We start from the raw sequence: 16,932 nt of genomic DNA on the forward strand, positions 1-16,932 counted from the left end.
TCAGAAGCTTCCTCAGCTTCTCCAAAGGAGAACTTTGGTCACTGAGCTAAGACTGGTCAAGAATATCTAAGATGCCCAGGCATTTCCTTCCTTTCTCTGCAGCAAGCAAACTAAAGAGGATCCAGGTGTGCAAGAACTGGAGGCATTAATAGACACAATCCAGAAGCAACTGAAAGATCATCCGTGCAAAGACAACATTCGTGAAGCATTTCAAACTTATGACAAGGAAGCTTCAGGATATGTCGACAAAGAGATGTTCTTTAAAGTCTGTGACTCTCTCAACCTCCCAATTGATGATTCCTTGATTAAGGAGGTCAGTAGGAGTTGCTCGTCTGGGTTGACTGCAGAGGCCGTGAATACCCATTCTCTCCCAGAGGCCACTGCGTGTGTATTTTGTTTTAACGGGAACATTTAAGACGTTCAAATCCGATCTCCTAATCGGCCCTGATTATGGTGTTTCCCCTTGATTCTTACTTCGGGGTTCTTTCCTTAGGGCTGCTGTAGGGCCTCTGTGTAAGTGGGTATGGGCTAGAGGGCACGGCGTGGCTGATAAGCACCTCTGGCTGAGGGAGGGCTGCAGAAGTGGTCCCAGAAGGAAGCCCTGAGGGGAGACTCAAAGGTAGGGGGCAGCCTGTGACCCCCCTCCCAGCCAGAGCTTATGTTAGCTCAGTATGGCTGGCATGGAGAGGGCTGACCACAGCCCAGGGCCAGCTGCACATGGAGGAAGGACATGGACATTCTCCTCCTAGAATTTTCATGAGTGAATTGAAGAGGGGGTTTGGTGCCTTTGTTTCATTAGAAATCCCCTTAGCCAGGGCTTCCCCGGAACTCAGAACAAAATTTCTCCCACAATTGCCAATGCCTGTGACTTATCATTGGGACTTCTCCCTGATAAAAACCCTTCTGTAGACCTTCTTAAAGATCTTTTAGCAAAAAGGGATGTTCAGAAGTGAAGACTCATTTAGGGAGGGAGGATGTCATGTGGCACTGGAGGGGCTAGGCTGGAGAGCAGGATTTTTCAGATATTGGAACATCAGCAGGGAAGAGTAGAGGGCAGATAGAAGAGAATGTGTTCACTTGGGCAAATGCCCATTTAGCTTCCCAAACCTCAGACTGACAGCATGCCCAGCTTTTCATTTGTAAGTCATTTGTGCTATCCGTGACCTTGACAGAGGAGAGAGGAATTGCCGTCAGTGAGCAGTGGGGCGGGGAAAGTGGGTGACAAGGATTTGCACATATAAAGGTAACCACAGCAGCTCAGGCTACTCCCTGCACAGTGGAGCTTCGGGGGACGTGGTTTGTGCACGGACGTAAGGCTTCTTGGCCTTTGGGCTAAGATCAAGTGAGCAATGACGGAACTAGATTCTTCTATTAGCCTGTGATAACAGCAGCTTGCTATTTTAAGAGTTATACTCTGTGCAGATTGGGTGGACAGAGCTCGTATTTGAATATAAAAATTATTAAAAGTGCTCTGGAAATGACAATGTTCTTATACATGTGAGTCCTGAAATCTCTGGCAGGCCATTGACTCCCTCTGAGCTTGTTTCATTACGCTGAAGATGGGGATTACGTCTGACCTACTTGCCAGGTTCACAGGCGTGTTCTAGAATCCGCTGACAGAAACTCTGACCTGGTTTACGAAGGCCGGGGATGCAGCTCTGTCTCACCTGCTCTCCGCTCTCTCCTGCAGTTGATCAGGCTGTGCCCTCACAGAGAAGACAAGATCAACTACCATCACCTCGTCCGTGCTTTCTCCAGCTGACCTGGCCGATGAGAGAATGCAGTACGACGTTTTGAGGTTGGACCTACATTTTGAAACACCTTGTACTTTTCACAGAGGCATTCACAGGGCTCTTAAAATTATATTTTTTGGTTCTTAGATTTCAATATTAAGTCTAAATTAAATTGGATCTTTCAAGAGCTAAGATTGGTGCTTTATTTAAGGAGGTAGGGGTAGGGTACTGTGATGGTTAATTTTCTGTATCAATTTGTCTGGGGCCATGGGTGCCCAGATGTTTGGTGAGACATTTTACTGGTTGTGCCTGTTTCTGGGGGAGATTAACATCTGAATCGGTGGACTGAGTAAAGCAGATTGCCCCGGGGGTGGATGGGCGCCATCCAATCCCTTGAAGGCCTGAACAGAAAAGGCTGACCATTTCCCAAGTAAGACCGCATTCTTCCTGCCTGCCTTTGAACCGGGACATCAACTTGTTCCTGCCTTCAGACTCAAACTAAACACTGGCTCTTCCTGGGTCTTGTGCCTGCTGACCAGGCCTTCAGACTAGAACTACACCATCCGCTCTCATGGGAGCAAAATCTTGGGATTTGTCAGCCTCCGTAATCACGTGAGTCCGTTATTATAAACTTCTTTCTCTACATATGTAGTCCATTGGTTCTGTTTCTCTGGAGAACCCTGACTACTACAGGTATGGAATGATTACGAGCAGAAGGAAAGCTAGACTTTGCTGGGAGAAGCGGCACTTGGGGTGCTGGAAATACGCACACGGTCTGCTGTTGCTGCAAGCTGACCGCCTACCACGTGCCTGCTCACCCCAGGATCATAGGGAAATCCACGTTTTTCAAACTGCAGCTCTAGGCCTATTAGTAGACCTGCATTTTTAAAAAATAGAAAATGAGTGTGGTACAAATAGGTTATATATTTCATGAAACTTTTGTTTCAACTGAGTGCATATTTACTGGGCCATAAGGGAAGATGTAGTCCTTGATGTGAATTATGGTTAAAAATATAGAGGGAGAAAAACGCTGCTTTTCGAGCGCCAAGTAGGTACTGGTTATCTAATGAGCTCTGCCTCAGCTTTTAGAACCAACCAGGGCTGCTCCTGAGTTGAAGCCAGGCCCCTCCTCCATCTTCATCACGGCCAGCCCAGATTCCTCCCTGCTTCCCCGGGCGGTGGTGTAAAGGGGTGGGGAGCAGTCCCTACAGATCCAGGACCCCTGCCCTCTCAGAACCACTAGGGACCTTCCCCACGGTTCTTCCTCCACGGCTGAGCCAGGCCACCTCCAACTAGCTTATTAAAAGGGCTATGAGACCGTATATATATTGCCTCCTCCTTTCCTGCTCCAGGTCAATATCTCAAGAACTAGTGAAAGCCCCTAGTCAATTAGTGAAAGCCTAATTTCCGAGTATTCAGAAGCCCATTTCAATCTAAAGTAAAGATACTAAGCTCTGTCCTGCCTGCCCAAGCTTAGAAGCCTTGGTGTGTGTGAGAGCGAGCACGCTTAGGCTAGGTAGAGCGGGTTTCTTTTTGCTTCGGGCTTCTGCTCCCTTTGCCCCATTCAGCCACACTGCTGTTTCTGGCGTAGGTAGTGTCCAGGAAGGGTAGTGAGTAGACGCCGGAAGAAAAGGGCAAAGGCTTATTTCTGTGGCCAGCGAAGTCCTCATCTGGGTCAAGGCCTTCTGCACGTCATGTGCCGAAAGGCTGGCGCTCTCGCCCTCTCTCCCAGGGCAGGTCTGGGCGTTCTGAGGCCCCCCCCCCAGGAAGCCTCCCAGCACACCCTCCTCAGCGGGCTCGGTCTCCGGCGTGCCCGGTTCTAACGGTACTCTCCCTCCACGCTCCCCCTCCTCTGCTCTGGAGGCCCTATGTGTGGGGGTCCCCTCGGGCTTCCCCTTCCAGGGCCTTCCCTCTTGCCCAGGGTGTCCAGCTAGATCGCTGTCTGGGCTGAGGCGGTCCCTTCCTGGAGACTCACTGTAGGGGAGAGTCGGGTGCTGAATCTCCCACTCTCTGAGCCAGGACTCAGGTCAAACTGAGTCCGCTGAAGCACCTCCCTCACTCAGGCTGTGCACCTACCGTACTCCGACAGCCCCTTGCAAGAAATCCACACTCCAGTAACTTCTCCACAACCCCAGCAAGAGGGACGTTCCCAAACTCTATCCTCCAGTCTGTCACGGATCTGCACCAACTGCACCAGACGAGGTACCTGCCGACTTTGGGCCTTAGCCGAAAGGGAGACATTTGGAAAATGTCCTCTTACCCACCTTTTGAGGTCCACGTGCTCGTCACCCTTCTACCCTCATTCTGACCGTTCTCCTTTGGTTCCCTGCACCTGCCGCATGGCAGCGGGCAGCAGGATGAAAGGGCAGCCCCGCCGTGAATGGGGGAAGCGCCTCGCGGAGCTGTGCCGAGTACGGCTGGCAGCACAGGACTTCAGCGCCCTGTCGCTGCCTCACTTCCCAAGCTCACCCCAGACAGGAAGGTGGGGAGCTGCCAGCTCCATCGCCAGCTCCAGCAGACCAGAGCCAGGAGGCCACTTCTGTGGTCCCCACGCTCCCTGCTCAGCCCCGCTCGTTTATACGAGACGAGCCGACCCACAAATTGTTCTCCTCCTGAATTCTGAAGGGCGCCACAGCCACCCGATGTCGCTTAGGCTACAGTCACCCCTGGCATGCCGTGGGGTCCTGGCTGAGGTGACAGAAGAGTGGAGCATCAGCCTGCAGCAAGCAGCAGTAGAGGAGGGGAAAGGACCACCTCTGAGGGGCCACCAAGGAGGGGAGACAAGGCCCTCCTCGAGTCCGCTACAGGGGCCACTGAGAGCCGTGCTGGCCACTCTAGCTGAACAATGTGGACAGGATGGCTTAGGACAGCTTATGGATTCGGGGCTAGCAAACGCTGCCCTGTGGGTGAAGCCGGACTCCGGGTTAGCTGCTGCTCAGGCCGTGGGCCTGTACTGTCTGCACCACCCGGGGACCTCAAACCCGCCTCTCCGGGCTTCGAGGGCACTTGGGACCAACAGGTGGGGAAGACCTCGTTAAACGTTTCCAGAGCATCAATCACTTGGGTGAGTGACTTTTTAATATCCTGCGGGCACTGACTAGCCTGAGTACACGTGTTCATTAAAAAAAGAGTGATTTGTACCATGAAGTCAGCATTCACTATCCCTAAATCTCACCACCACCACGCCCTGCAAAAACAAGCAGCAAGCACACAACCCCCAAACTGCAGAACACTGATGAGCAAACAGGCTCAGAAAGGTTAACTGCCCAAGGTCACCTCGCTGCTTGCGGCAGAGCTGGACCGAAATCCAAGTTTGCAGCAAGCTTGCCCTCCACGCGCATCCCTCACCTTCACCTCCGGTGAGCGCGTCCCGTGTAAGCTAACTGCCACCTGCCACCGCCCTCCTCTCCTGCACGCTGCGAAGATGGTTCTGGAAAACACAGAATGCCGCAGGCAAGAGCAGGCCCTAGAACAGACCCCAGCAATCCCCACGGCCCACCATCCTGATGAATACTCCTCAGCACCAACACCAGTTTTTCACACGCACACCTGCTTCCACCTCGCAGCCGTGACCTCACCACACGGCAGGCGGCAGCCCGCGGCGCTTCCTCGTCGAGCTGGTCGGCAGAACCCGCATCAGAAAACGCCTTTCCACTTTTCTACTGTACGGTTACAGACTCAAAAACACCTACAATGACCCAGCACTCACGGGAACATTCTTCGTCCTTCATTCCGATTCCCTCCTTCCCGGGACCAAAAGAACACATGCAGCTCAAAAAAGATATACAAGAAAGGACTAGTAGACTGAAAAATAGTATAAATGGGACTAAAATGGATACAAAATTATTTTTCAAGTGAAAACAAATGTAAGCATCCAGATTAAAAACATAATGGAACCAGACACAATTACTGATAATTCTATGCCTTTTATTCAGTTATTTCAAAAATATTTGATTTGTTTCAAAATGTACATTAAAAAAAATCCATACAAAACTGTAATTTGTTTTAAAACCAGACAGAAACAGTGAAAAAGGCTTTTGAAAAAAGTTCACTGAAAGTAAAAAGACCCACCCCTCCCTCCCAAAAAAACAAAAAACCTTTTACATGAAAGCATAAATACGGCAGGTACAAATTCTCCTTGAGTTCCTTGTTGAAATTTGGTCCATAACATGAACAGGCTAAAGTAGAAAAACGAAAGACCACTTGCCCACATTTGCATTATGAGTTGCTCACGCACCAGCAGCAGCTCCTCCTTCAGGTGTTAATTGAACAAGAGAACTGAAAAATGAGGTGTGGGTTCTCATCCCATGAACACTCGAATCTGTACCAGGGACACGGGGGAGCTCAGTCCCAGCCAGCTCCTGTCCGTGAACGGTCCACGCGTGGCTGTGCCTCGGAACCACCTCCTTCCTCTCCACACGAACAAGAAACTCTAGAACGCTTTTAGACAGAGTGACGGTGACCTCTCCGGGGTCCAAGAGATCTTATTCCCAGGCACCGACTTATTTAATGCCCCATCATGAGGATGGTTTTTTTTTCCTTTTCAACAGATTTTTTAAAAAATCTACGGACTTTGAGGCGATGCTACACTGTTCTAGGAGAGGGCACAGAAACCCACCCAGATGAAGAGAATGACAGCGACAAAGGGGAAGTGGCGCACGTTTCTTCTGTGGGGAGGACGACCACCCTCCCGCGGGCCCCTTCCCTTCCCAGTTGCAGGGTGCTTAGGGACAGCAGGGCCTGTGGGAAGACCACGGGCGGGGAGAGTTATTGCACAACCCGGAGGAGCAAGGAGACGGCAGGCAGCTGCGGCTGCGAACACAGGTAACACTGAGGAGCGCGAAGAAATTCTGCAACAGCCAAACTAGACCCACTGTCAGCCCGGGGTCTGTGAGCAAACACTTGTGACTGGGAAGTCAAAGTAAACACCTTGATCATATCAACTGTGGGTTGAATGGGAGGCAAAACAGATTGGAAGAGGTTAGAGCCAGGCTACTTTTCTTTTTAATCAGGGGGCTAGGGGAGGGGGACCTGGCAGAGAAGGGCTCACTGCAGGAGGCCTCATGCCCCTGGAGGCCCCTGGGCTTCTAGGCTTCTGCAGCCACCCATGCGGGCCAGAAAGCCAACACAAGGGAAAAACCAGAAACAAAACCTAGAACATACCATGGACCCCAAGAGCATGGGGGGAAGGGATGGAGACAAATGAGGCCAAACTGTCATAATCCATGTCCCTTTTACATGGACTATACCGGGGTCCAGTGTCCTCAGCTGCACATGACAACCCGCCACAGGGGGCTGGCCACACAGCATGCGTGGAGGCCAGAAGGCCGCACGGCAAGTAAGGCACTTCGTACACAGAGGAGGAGGGGCTGCTTGGGACAAGAACTCTCAGGGGTTGCGGAGCACAAGGTCAGCACAGGACACACAAGTCCCAGTGCTTTTCTGAGACCTCTAGAACAAGAGGGAGCGGGCCAGAGGGGAGGCAGCAGACGAGGAGCAGCGGTTAAACGATCCCTGTGGGAACCAGAGTAAAGCGAGAGGGTGAAGGCTGCCTCCTGAGCCACCTGGGGTCAGAGGGGGATTCTACTGAAGTTTCACATGATCTGACAATGCCCCTGTTCCCTGGTCGTGCCCAGAGTTCCTTCTGAGGACCAGGCCCGTGGGCAGGGGAGGCAGTGGGGGGGAAGAAAGACCACTCTGTTGTCCTGCCTCCATCAGGGAAGAACAGAGGGCGACATATGACATTTGCGAAGGAAGTCTGTTCACTTGGGTCTCCGAGGCCCTCAGGAGGGGGAGAAACACTGACTGGGAAGGCGGAAATCCAAACCAAGCCTTCCCGAGCCGCATGGGGCCTGGCAAGCCACTGCAAATTTAAAAAAGCATCCAGGGAATAGAATTTTCTCTTGTGGAATCTTGGGAGGGGGTGTACTCTCTGCCCCTACCTCTCCTTCACCACTTAGAAAAAAAGTCAAAGGGTACCAAGGGAGAAGTTCCCTAAAGAAAAACCCAGACGCACAGAACACCCAAGCCAGGCTTCCAGGGTTTCTAGGGGCCGAGGGATTCCCGTCAAGAGCCGCCATCTGCAAAGGTGGCCAGAGCACAAGGTCTAGTCTGGTTTCTGAAACGTTAGTAAGCGCTGCCTTGGGACAAACACAAAAGGTTCTCAGCAACAGTTTAGGTCTGGTGGCCCAGACACACACACACACACACACACACACACACACACACACACACACAGAATGGACTAGAATGGGGGAGCAGCAGCTCCCCTCGGGCTCTGCCTGTTCCCCCTTTCCTCTCGAACCTTCCCCTACCTTCAAAAAGAACACACGTAACTTATTAATAGTGCAGCTCTCAGAGCCTGATGGTAAAAATAGCTTTCCCAACACTGAAGCTCAGCCGTCCCGGGTCCCCACACCCACCACACAGCCTGCCTCGCCTGCCACTGCCGCCTGCTCGGCCTCCCCCACGCCTGTGCCAGTCAGGGATGTTGGGAGAGAGGCGGCCGGAGCTGAGGTAGATTCGCATCCGTCCTGCTCTCGCTGGGCCGGCCTCTCAAACTTGGGGCTGTCTGGCACGGCCCCCCACATGGCTTGGCACTTTGGGGACAGAACGTTTAAGACTGAAGACGACAGCCAAAGCAGCCAAATCAGGACAAGCCAGCACAAGCAGCTCACGGGATGAGGTGGGGTTATTCGGCCCCTGGCACCCTGCTTTGAGCAAGCCGGCCAAAGCCTGGGCTCCGCTCGGAGACAAACATGGCCGAGATGCCAGGGGGGTGACAAAGCTCCCACAATTACTCTTCTCCCCCCTCCCCTCCGATCATTCCTGAGGCCTGGCCGATGACACACTAGCCTTACTCATGGTCTCAGGGGTGTTGACATGGCAGAAAAAAATCTCACTAGCCCTCATCCCTGCACACACCCTATGCTTTAAGAAACGGACCACGGTGGCCCCAGCCACTGGGGCGGCGGCACCACCCCTGAATCACACGCCGCCGCGCCAGCTTACAGGACACTTAGGGGACACGGAGCCACGTGGCCTCTGGCAACACCTCCCTAGACCTATGAACGCGAGAAGGGAGGCTGCCTGATGGCCGGCCTCGAGCTATCGCCCCATCTCTCGGCCTGCAGCACGCCACACACCTGCCACCGTTTACCTGGGGCTCACCTGACGGAGTGGCCCCTTGCGGGGACAGAACGCTGCCTGGGACACGGCCAGGGGAGAAATGGGATGGGCAGGGAGGCTCACGGGGCAGCTCTGGAGGCTGCTGGCTGGACGCCCTTCCCTCACCAGGCAAGGTAGGGAGATGAACAAAACCACAGCCTGGGCAGGGGTATTTAGCCAAACGGCTAAGGGGTCCTGGCTCAGGTCTGCTGGGTTGATACCAAGCCACCCCCCAGCAACGTTCTGCTCTGCAGCCCAGAGAAGTGTCAGAGAAGACGGGAGGGATGCAGATCTCACAAGGGCCGTCCTGCTTCCTAAGGGTCATCAGAGGCCAGCAGCAGCTCTGCCCATGTCTACAGACTTAGCCTAGACAGAGCGAGGAGGGTCTGCAATGGTGTTCGGGTACAAATCCCTCAGTCACTGGAAAACCAAATCTATCTCTGATGCAAGTGACATGGAGAAAGGGAGCTGCCCTGATGAAAAGGCCCATCTCCCCCTTTTAGGATAATAATCCAAGGTTTGGCTTCTACTGAGGTCGGAAAGAAGGCCAGCACCTCCAACGATGCATTTCTACGCCCATCCAGACCTGCTCCCTGCACCTCCGCGCAGAGTTCGAGAGTTCTTAATTAGGACTTAGCCTGACCCCTTCTGAAGTCCTCCCCAGGCCCCATATGGACTTGGAGGCCTTGTCTCTGGGGGGAGCAGAGGGAAGGAAGAGCGGAGGGGAAGGCGGAACCTCCCATTGGCACAGGGGAGTCTGCTCGTCTGCCCGGCCCATCACTCTGATCAGTCCCGCGTTCGTACAGTCTAAAATGTTGCAGGTGCGCTCAACAAACATCACGGGGTGACAACGACCAGCCCAAAGACACTCAATAGACGAGCCAGAGGGTAGGCGGCCCGGCAACTCCCCGCGGCACCAGGGGGCCAGTGTGGGGCTCGGTGTTTCTGCAGCAGGAGAGGTTAAGTGAGACAGCGAGGCCAGCCCCTCACTGGGCCGCCTGGGTCTGGGCTTCAGGACCAGCATCCTCCAGGCCGCTCTGGTCACTGCAGGTGGACTGGGGTTTGAATGCTGGCGAACGGCTGAAAAAGCAGCTGGGGCTGGGGCTGAAGAAAGGTCTAGGGCGACCACTCCGTCATCTCTGCCACCATTACCTTTCCAGAAGCGCCTGCTGCTCCGTAGCTTTGCTCTTGCTCCAGAGGGTGGGAAGACTTGTCCTTCAGCACCTCCCCGGCAGAGCGAGGGCCGAGTGGCCTCCATCCAGGAGCGGCCACCGGGAAGCAGCCTTGAGTCCCGGGACCCAACACAGTTCCCACCACCTTTCTGGACCGGATGGCCGTGCCCCACAGCCAAACGCCTTGGCATTTCCAAGTAGCAGTGGCGCTGCCAGGCCGCCGCGTGGTGCATGCGGCACTGGAATCATACATCTCAGTTAATCAGCACCTGGAGATGATGATCCACGCGGGCTGCTCTCTCCTCCCCTCGCCTGAACACGGGGCCTCCCGGGGGCCACCTAGCGGCCCCGGGCGGAGGCTCCAGGCTCGAGGCTTCTGACTTTGACAGGTCCTGGGGACTGATGCTGGCTGTCGGATGGCCAGGACTGCACTGTGAGCTCCCGCTCATTGTAAAAATCAGACAGAAAAATTGCACAATACGGTGAAAAGTCAAAGGAAGCAGCCATGAAGGAAGAGAAAGAGGAGGCAAGCCAAAAGAGAACCACAAGAGCCTGGGTTCTAGAAAACCCAACACAGCACAGAGGTGAGGACGTGAGGTGGCTTGAGGGAGAGAAAGAAGAAGAGTTTTGGTTTTATTGAGAAGGGTTTATGGAAGAGTAAGAAGAGAAAGCCAAGAAATAAGAAAGAGGAAAAGCCCCGTTTGAAGACCGGTTCCTGCTGCTCAAGAGGCAGCGCCAGGAGCAGGAGGGGGAAGGCAGTGGTGAGGGCCGGGCTCCCCACCTCCCTGCTGGGCCCCCATGAGAGGATCCCTGTTCCAGCACTTTGGCCTCAAGGAGACTTGAGTTTCTTAGTCCGTGGGGAGGTGCCATTCTCCGCTTTCACCACTCCGTTTTCATGGTAACCTAGGAAGCGAAGGGAGACAGACAGACATGGTGTTCCCGTGGGACTGGTGCAGGGCACACGGGGCAGGCCAGGGGGATGTCCGGCGCACCTTCCCACCGAGAACGGCTCCCAGGGGGCTCTTGCTCCCCTGCAGTGTGACTCTGCGGGAGGTGGCTGGTCCCTGACTGTCCTTTAGCAGAAGGGTGCCGGGGTCACATAGAATGGTGATCCGGGAACAGGCTGGGGCCCGCCCACCCCAGCCTCAGGCTGGACCAGATCCTAGGTGGAATCTTGTAGACGCCACCAGTGGCCTCAGTTTCTCTCAGCCCCCCTGCAGGGTACCCGCCCAGCTCCTGGGGAGGGGAGAATGGAGAGGAGGGGCAGAGGCTGCAGGGACAGGCATCACTCAGAGGCCCGATACTCCTCTGGCAGAAAAAATGGTGCTATCTTTTTATTGATGTCACAAACCCCTCCCTGTGCCTGTTCCAAGTCCATGTGGCTGCAGCCTCACGCCCCACATCCACTCCCAGCCAGGCCTGACCCATCACACCCAGCCACACACGTGTCTGCTCCAAACACACAGCAGGCCCTGCCAAGCAGGCCACACCTGGAGAGAGGCAGGTGAGTCAGAGAACAGAGCCTGGTGCAGACCGGGCCCCCAGGCTGGACACAGAGGGCAGGGCTGGCAGTGGCCTGGGACCCAGGCCAGGCGGTCACTGGAGCGTGGCCAGGGCCACAGAAGTGGGCGTCCCACCCCTGCCGCCCACCTAGCACTGTGTCCCCCCTGAGTCACTCTTGAGGACAGAAGAGGAGCCAGCAACCAGGGAGGCGGGGCCATGGCAAGATGCAGAACAAGAGGGCAGGTGAGGACAGAGCCGCACAGGCAACAGGCGGCAGATCTTGGCCGGCGTGCAGAAGCCACTTCGAGGACACGCATCCCGCCAGAGCTCCCCACCCACCCCCCATGGCCAGAAGGGCTCCCCGCCTCCTCCGGGCCAGCCTCACCCACAACGTGTCCCTGGCCCCTGCCCAGCCACGTGCCAGTCAGGCCCCGGCAAGAGCCGAGAGCCAGGGCCCAGGGAAGGACGGAGGAGCGGCAGGACTGGTCCCGGGAGAGCCTGCGGGCCCGGCTCCTCCCCCTCCATCCCAGACGGACTTCTGCTACCTGCCTGGGGGCCTGGCACTCACCAGATTCCCTCTTGACGAGCCTGGCTGGCAGTCTGGGGGCAGCTGGGACTCTCCGCTTGGCGCTCTGCTCGGTCCAGTACTCCCGCCAGTGCCGCAGCTGCGAGTGGATGAAGCGCCACATGAGCCAGGCCTGGGCGGCGCACACCAGCAGCAGCACGCAGAGCCTGCGGAGGGACCGGGGCGCGGGCTCAGGGGGGGCGCGGGCTCGGGGTGGGGGGGCCGGCCGGAGCGGGAGACATGGTTGCTCGGGGGCCCTGCAGCCCCCACGGCCGCCCCCTCAGCGCCACATGCCCCCACCCTGCCCCCAGCCCCCAGGAGAGCGTGGCATCCATGCCTATCACCCCTCTAGCACACCATAGGGGTGCTGACGGAGGGACGGGGCTAGGGAGACCGGGGCGGAGGAGGTGACCGACGCACGTCCAGCTCCCTAGTCACATGGCCTCCGTGGCCGGTCTCTTTCGTACCCACAGCACAGAACGGGACTCCTTTAAGCTCCATAGATATAGTCAAAGAATTCAAATGAATTGAATTAGGATATAGCAAAATAATTCTAGAACAGTGGCTTCTCATCTAGCATGCCGCTTAAAAGCTGAGCAACGTAGGACCAATCCACACCCTCCCAGGCCCGAGGGTGGCATGGAAACACAATGGCTTCCTCCCTGCCTTCCCAGCCACTGCGGAAGGCCACCGGCCAAGCTGCCGAGCACACCACTGTACAGAGTCCAAGCGTGGCTGTAACGATCAGCCGAGGGGCTAGACAGGACACGCATCGTGCACCACGAAGCGCTAGACATGGGTGAGGGGATTCCCACTTGGGGACTCTGACCGCAGTCCCAGCAGGCCAGGCCAGCCAGTGAAGACGGTCTTGCCAGAAGCAGAAGGCTGGTAGTGCTTCTCCTCTCAGGCCTGCTGGCTAGAGATCTCCAGCAAAACATCCCTGTGTGGGAGACTCAGGGGTCTGTTGCCCCCGACCTTCCAAAGTTGTGCCAAGTTCAGGAGGCTCCTGACTGCTCAGGGAGCCTGAATTTCTCACCTTGGGCTTTTTCCCAACTCACCTGCAAAGTAAGGTGTTGAAGTTCCCTTTCTCGGGGTCAAAGGCCTGGTTTTCCATGCGAGCAAGTCCAAAGCCAATGGCCAGCACGGCGAGTGTGAGGATGAAGAGGCGGGTGACCCCAAATACAGCAGCCCAGGCACTAAACCTGCCCGCGGAGGCGGAAAAGGGCCATCAGCCTTTAGGGAACCGTCACCCACCTCTCCAGAAGCAACCCCAAGTGCAAAGAGCATGCGAGGGTAGCCGAGTAGGGTGTCTGAGGGAGGAGATGTTTAGAATCAGAGGCTCCGAAAAACAGCCTCGGGGTGCCGGCTACGAGTAAGGGGCAGGTCACAGCCCGGGCAGGAGCCTCCCACCAGTCAGGCCTCACAGGAGGCCGCTGCCCACGGCGCCTCCGAACAGGCCGGCCTGCCTCACGTCACTTACAGCTTCTCGTTGTTCTCATCGGCGAAGTAGAAGAGCCGAGCCGTGTGGAAGAGGAACTCGGTGCTGTACTGCAGCAGCAGCAAGAGGAGGCCCAGGCGGCTCAGGCTGCGGGAAACGACAGGCCTCAGTCCCCGCGCGACGCCACGGACAGCAGAGCCCAGGGCCCGGCCCCCTCAGCTCCGCGCCCCACGCCCCCTCCGCCCGGCTGGCCCTCCTCGGCCTGCAAGATCTGGGTCTGCGGCCACACCTCTAAGAGAACATGGGACCCCCTGGCCGTCCACCTGGCTGGCTGGGTCCGGAGCCCCTCCCTGCTCCCACATGGAACCTGCTTCGCCCGGCCTGGGCCAAGCACATAAAACGTGCTCAGAACAAGGGGCTGAGCTTTGCGGGTGGAAATACGAGGGATTCCCACCATCTGGTTTTTCATTATCCAGGTCCTCGCAGCTAAGAGGTACACAGAGAAGCGAAACTCCACATAACGCAAGGATATGTGCTAATGACCCAGCCTCTTAAAACATTGGCACCACCCACTCAGACATCCCCCTCTGCTCTGTTCCAGGCACGGGTCATCACTGACTTTCTCAGGCAGTTCGCTACAGATGGTCAACTGTCGTTCAAATGCGTGCAGAAAGACTGCAAAGTGCAATTGCAGATCGTGCCGAACGTGCAGGGGGCTGCAGGAAGCCGGGAAGGTGACGTGGGAGCGCTCCCACAGGCGGTGCTAACCACGGATCCCGCCACTTCCACCCGATGAGACCAAAGCAGGGCAACATGGACTGGGAGGGACGTGGGATCCTAAGGCTGGTCGAGAGAATGATGTGAGAACTAGCCAACATCTTCACGTGACCTGGAAACTCCAACGTGATCTTGCCCGTGACCTTGTCTCACGCCTCATCTTCTGCACTCCTGCCACAGTGGGCTTTACACCCACTCCCACCTCAGGGCCTCTGCACCTGCTGTTTCTCTGCCTGCACCGCTGTCCCCCCAGAACTTCACATGCCTGAGTCTTGTCATTCCTGCTGCAACCTGAGTCACCTCCTCAGAGAGTCTTCCCTCCCCATGACAAAGGTACCAGGAGACAAGTCCCTCTCTCCCATTATTATTCTCTTCATCACACTTAGCAACACAGGCAATTATTTCCTTTCCTTTTTAAGAGACGATGGGGTAAAAGGGAGAGAGAATCCCAAGCAGGCTCCACACTCAGCACAGAGTCCAATGCAGGGCTCGATCTCATGACCCCGAGAGCATGACCTGAGCCGAAATCAAGAGTCAGACGCTCAACCGACTGAGCCACCCAGGCACCCAGAAATTCAATTTTCTTAATAGCCTGCCACTGGCTAGAATGGACACCCCAGGAGAGCGAGGCCTTGGTCTGCCTTCACCCCGACGGGACTGCAGCTCCTAAGGCAGCGCCGGGCCCGGGGGAGGAGCTCAGGTGCGTTTCAAGTGAGTGAAGGCCCTTAAAAGTCAAGCTCTTCACCAGAACAAGGCCTTGTACCAGTCGGCATGTCAAAGGTCTGTCTTCCTGGGGAAATCCTTAGTCAAGGGTCTCCCGTCCCCACACTCGCTTCTGAAAACCAAACCAAGGATGGAGAAGGTAGGTCGTGGTCCTGACGTGAGCAGAGAGGCGGCTGCACCAGCATCACCGGGGAATGGAATGGGCCTCACTTTCGAGGATCTGCTGCTCCCTGCCCTCCCGGTTCTAATCTGATTTCCAAACAAGAATCACAGGACCCTGCCCGAACAGGGCCAGACTCCTGTCCATCTCCTTCTCTGGGATGCCAGAGCTGCCCTCCCCCTAACTCCATTCCCCCAGGGCGGTCAGCCTCACAGGACACCAGCCGTGAGGGCCTGGGAGATAACGGGCTCCAGAACCTCCGGGGAGCCTAGCAAAAAGTTACCCACTGCAATCCCTCAAAATGTGGGCCCAGAGAAGTACAGGGTGTTCTCCTATGCTGCACAGATAAAGCTCAAAAAATTCCAAATCAGCAACGACAGAGCCTACTAATCAACAGGATTCTTTTCGTAAGAGACACTCAAGGCCAAACACTACAGCGGCTCCTCCGACTTCAAAGCTATGGTTCAAGTGCCAACATCCCTCCAAGCCTCCCTGGCTCCGTGCTGGGAGGACTGTCACTCTTCTGGGTTCCCACGGCCGAGGATACGTCACGTAGCCCCGCACTGGCCACACTGAGCGGTCCTGACCTGTGCCTCCAACGGTCTCCGGCTGGGCTAGGCATGAACCCTCAAAATAAAGCAACCGCCACCTCTGTGTTCCCAGGTCCCAGCATGGGGCTTGGCAAACAGAAGGTGTCTAATAAATGCCTCCTCGTTGAAACCTGTGTGGAGAGCTGCATGGACACAAAAGGGCACGGCGGTCCGGCCGGCTCCGGGGTCTCACTCACTTTAAGAGGTAAGCTCCAGCTATGTGGACCAGGTACAGACAGATGTACTGGAGCTGCCGGGGGATTTCCTCCTGCGAAGAGAGAAGCCGACAGTAAACATGCTCCCTCCCCAGCTCAAGATGCAGGAATGGGGAGGGGGGTGCAGAGGGATGACAGTGGGCCCGGCAGGGCTGCTCTGACCCAGCTGGCCCCAGATCACGCCAGAGGCCCGAGCACCAGGCTGCTGGCAAGTCGGAGGGCGAGGCACCAGCTTCTGGTCCGCGGGGCGGGACTGGGTTGAGAAAGAAGAGACAGGGACTGGGGAACAGGGCTTTTGGAAATAATTCAGAGAGAGAGTGTTTAAAAAAAAAAAAAAAAAACAAGAAAGGCAAAAACCTCTGACCCGCTATCCGAAGACAAGAGGTAGACCTCCCCCAAAGCCACATGTCTAGTGTGGGAGGCAGAGACGCGCTGGTGGCCTGCCCTCGGGGACATCTTCGCGAAGACTTCGCTGGCTCAGCATCTTCCTCAACCCGCAGACACACCCCCGTCCCCACCCAGCTCTGTGCTTCCAGGGGAAGGCACCGCAGCTTACCCCTGGGAACAGCAGGGGGAGTGGAGGCCACAGGGCTTCCCAGATGGGGAGTACTCACCTTCCGTACCTTCTGGAAGTACAGTTCAGGAAGTGCGTGCAGCCAGTAGGCCAGCTGACACAGGTAGAAAAACTTCACCTGGAAGCTAGAGACAAGGGAACGGGTCACAGGGGAGGGACAAGCACGGCGTGGGGGAGGGAGGGCAGGACTGGGGTAGGAGCTGGTCCAGGAGCCAGAGGGATGCCCTGAGCCCAGGGACCCTGCTCCATAGACGAGAGCACTTCACGGGACACAGAGTCCACGGAGGGAAACAAAACTGGTGGAGAGAACAGAAG

General features: G+C 56.0%; 2 protein-coding genes across 4 annotated transcripts in view; one reads left to right on the forward strand and one right to left on the reverse strand.

The window, feature by feature from the left end:
* EFHC1 (EF-hand domain containing 1) overlaps window positions 1–1,920 on the forward strand; it is a 64,053-nt gene extending 62,133 nt beyond the window's left edge. For all 3 annotated transcript variants that reach the window (XM_008691794.2, XM_008691793.2, XM_008691795.2), the window contains 2 exons: window positions 103–313; window positions 1,691–1,920. In XM_008691794.2, the coding sequence (XP_008690016.2) occupies window positions 103–313; window positions 1,691–1,762 (283 nt within the window). In that variant the 3' untranslated portion in view covers window positions 1,763–1,920. The remainder of the gene's footprint in view (window positions 1–102; window positions 314–1,690) is intronic.
* A 3,722-nt stretch (window positions 1,921–5,642) lies between these two features.
* The window catches only part of TRAM2 (translocation associated membrane protein 2), an 81,661-nt gene continuing 70,371 nt past the window's right edge, over window positions 5,643–16,932 (reverse strand). The window contains exons 6-11 of the mRNA XM_040643574.1: window positions 16,658–16,742; window positions 16,026–16,096; window positions 13,621–13,725; window positions 13,199–13,342; window positions 12,144–12,307; window positions 5,643–10,975 (exon numbers count right to left, since the gene is read on the reverse strand). Of these exons, the coding sequence (XP_040499508.1) occupies window positions 10,902–10,975; window positions 12,144–12,307; window positions 13,199–13,342; window positions 13,621–13,725; window positions 16,026–16,096; window positions 16,658–16,742 (643 nt within the window). The 3' untranslated portion in view covers window positions 5,643–10,901. The remainder of the gene's footprint in view (window positions 10,976–12,143; window positions 12,308–13,198; window positions 13,343–13,620; window positions 13,726–16,025; window positions 16,097–16,657; window positions 16,743–16,932) is intronic.

The sequence above is a fragment of the Ursus maritimus genome, unplaced genomic scaffold (genome assembly GCF_017311325.1).
Source record: "Ursus maritimus isolate PB19 unplaced genomic scaffold, ASM1731132v1 scaffold_29, whole genome shotgun sequence".
Taxonomy (NCBI): Eukaryota; Metazoa; Chordata; class Mammalia; order Carnivora; family Ursidae; genus Ursus; species Ursus maritimus.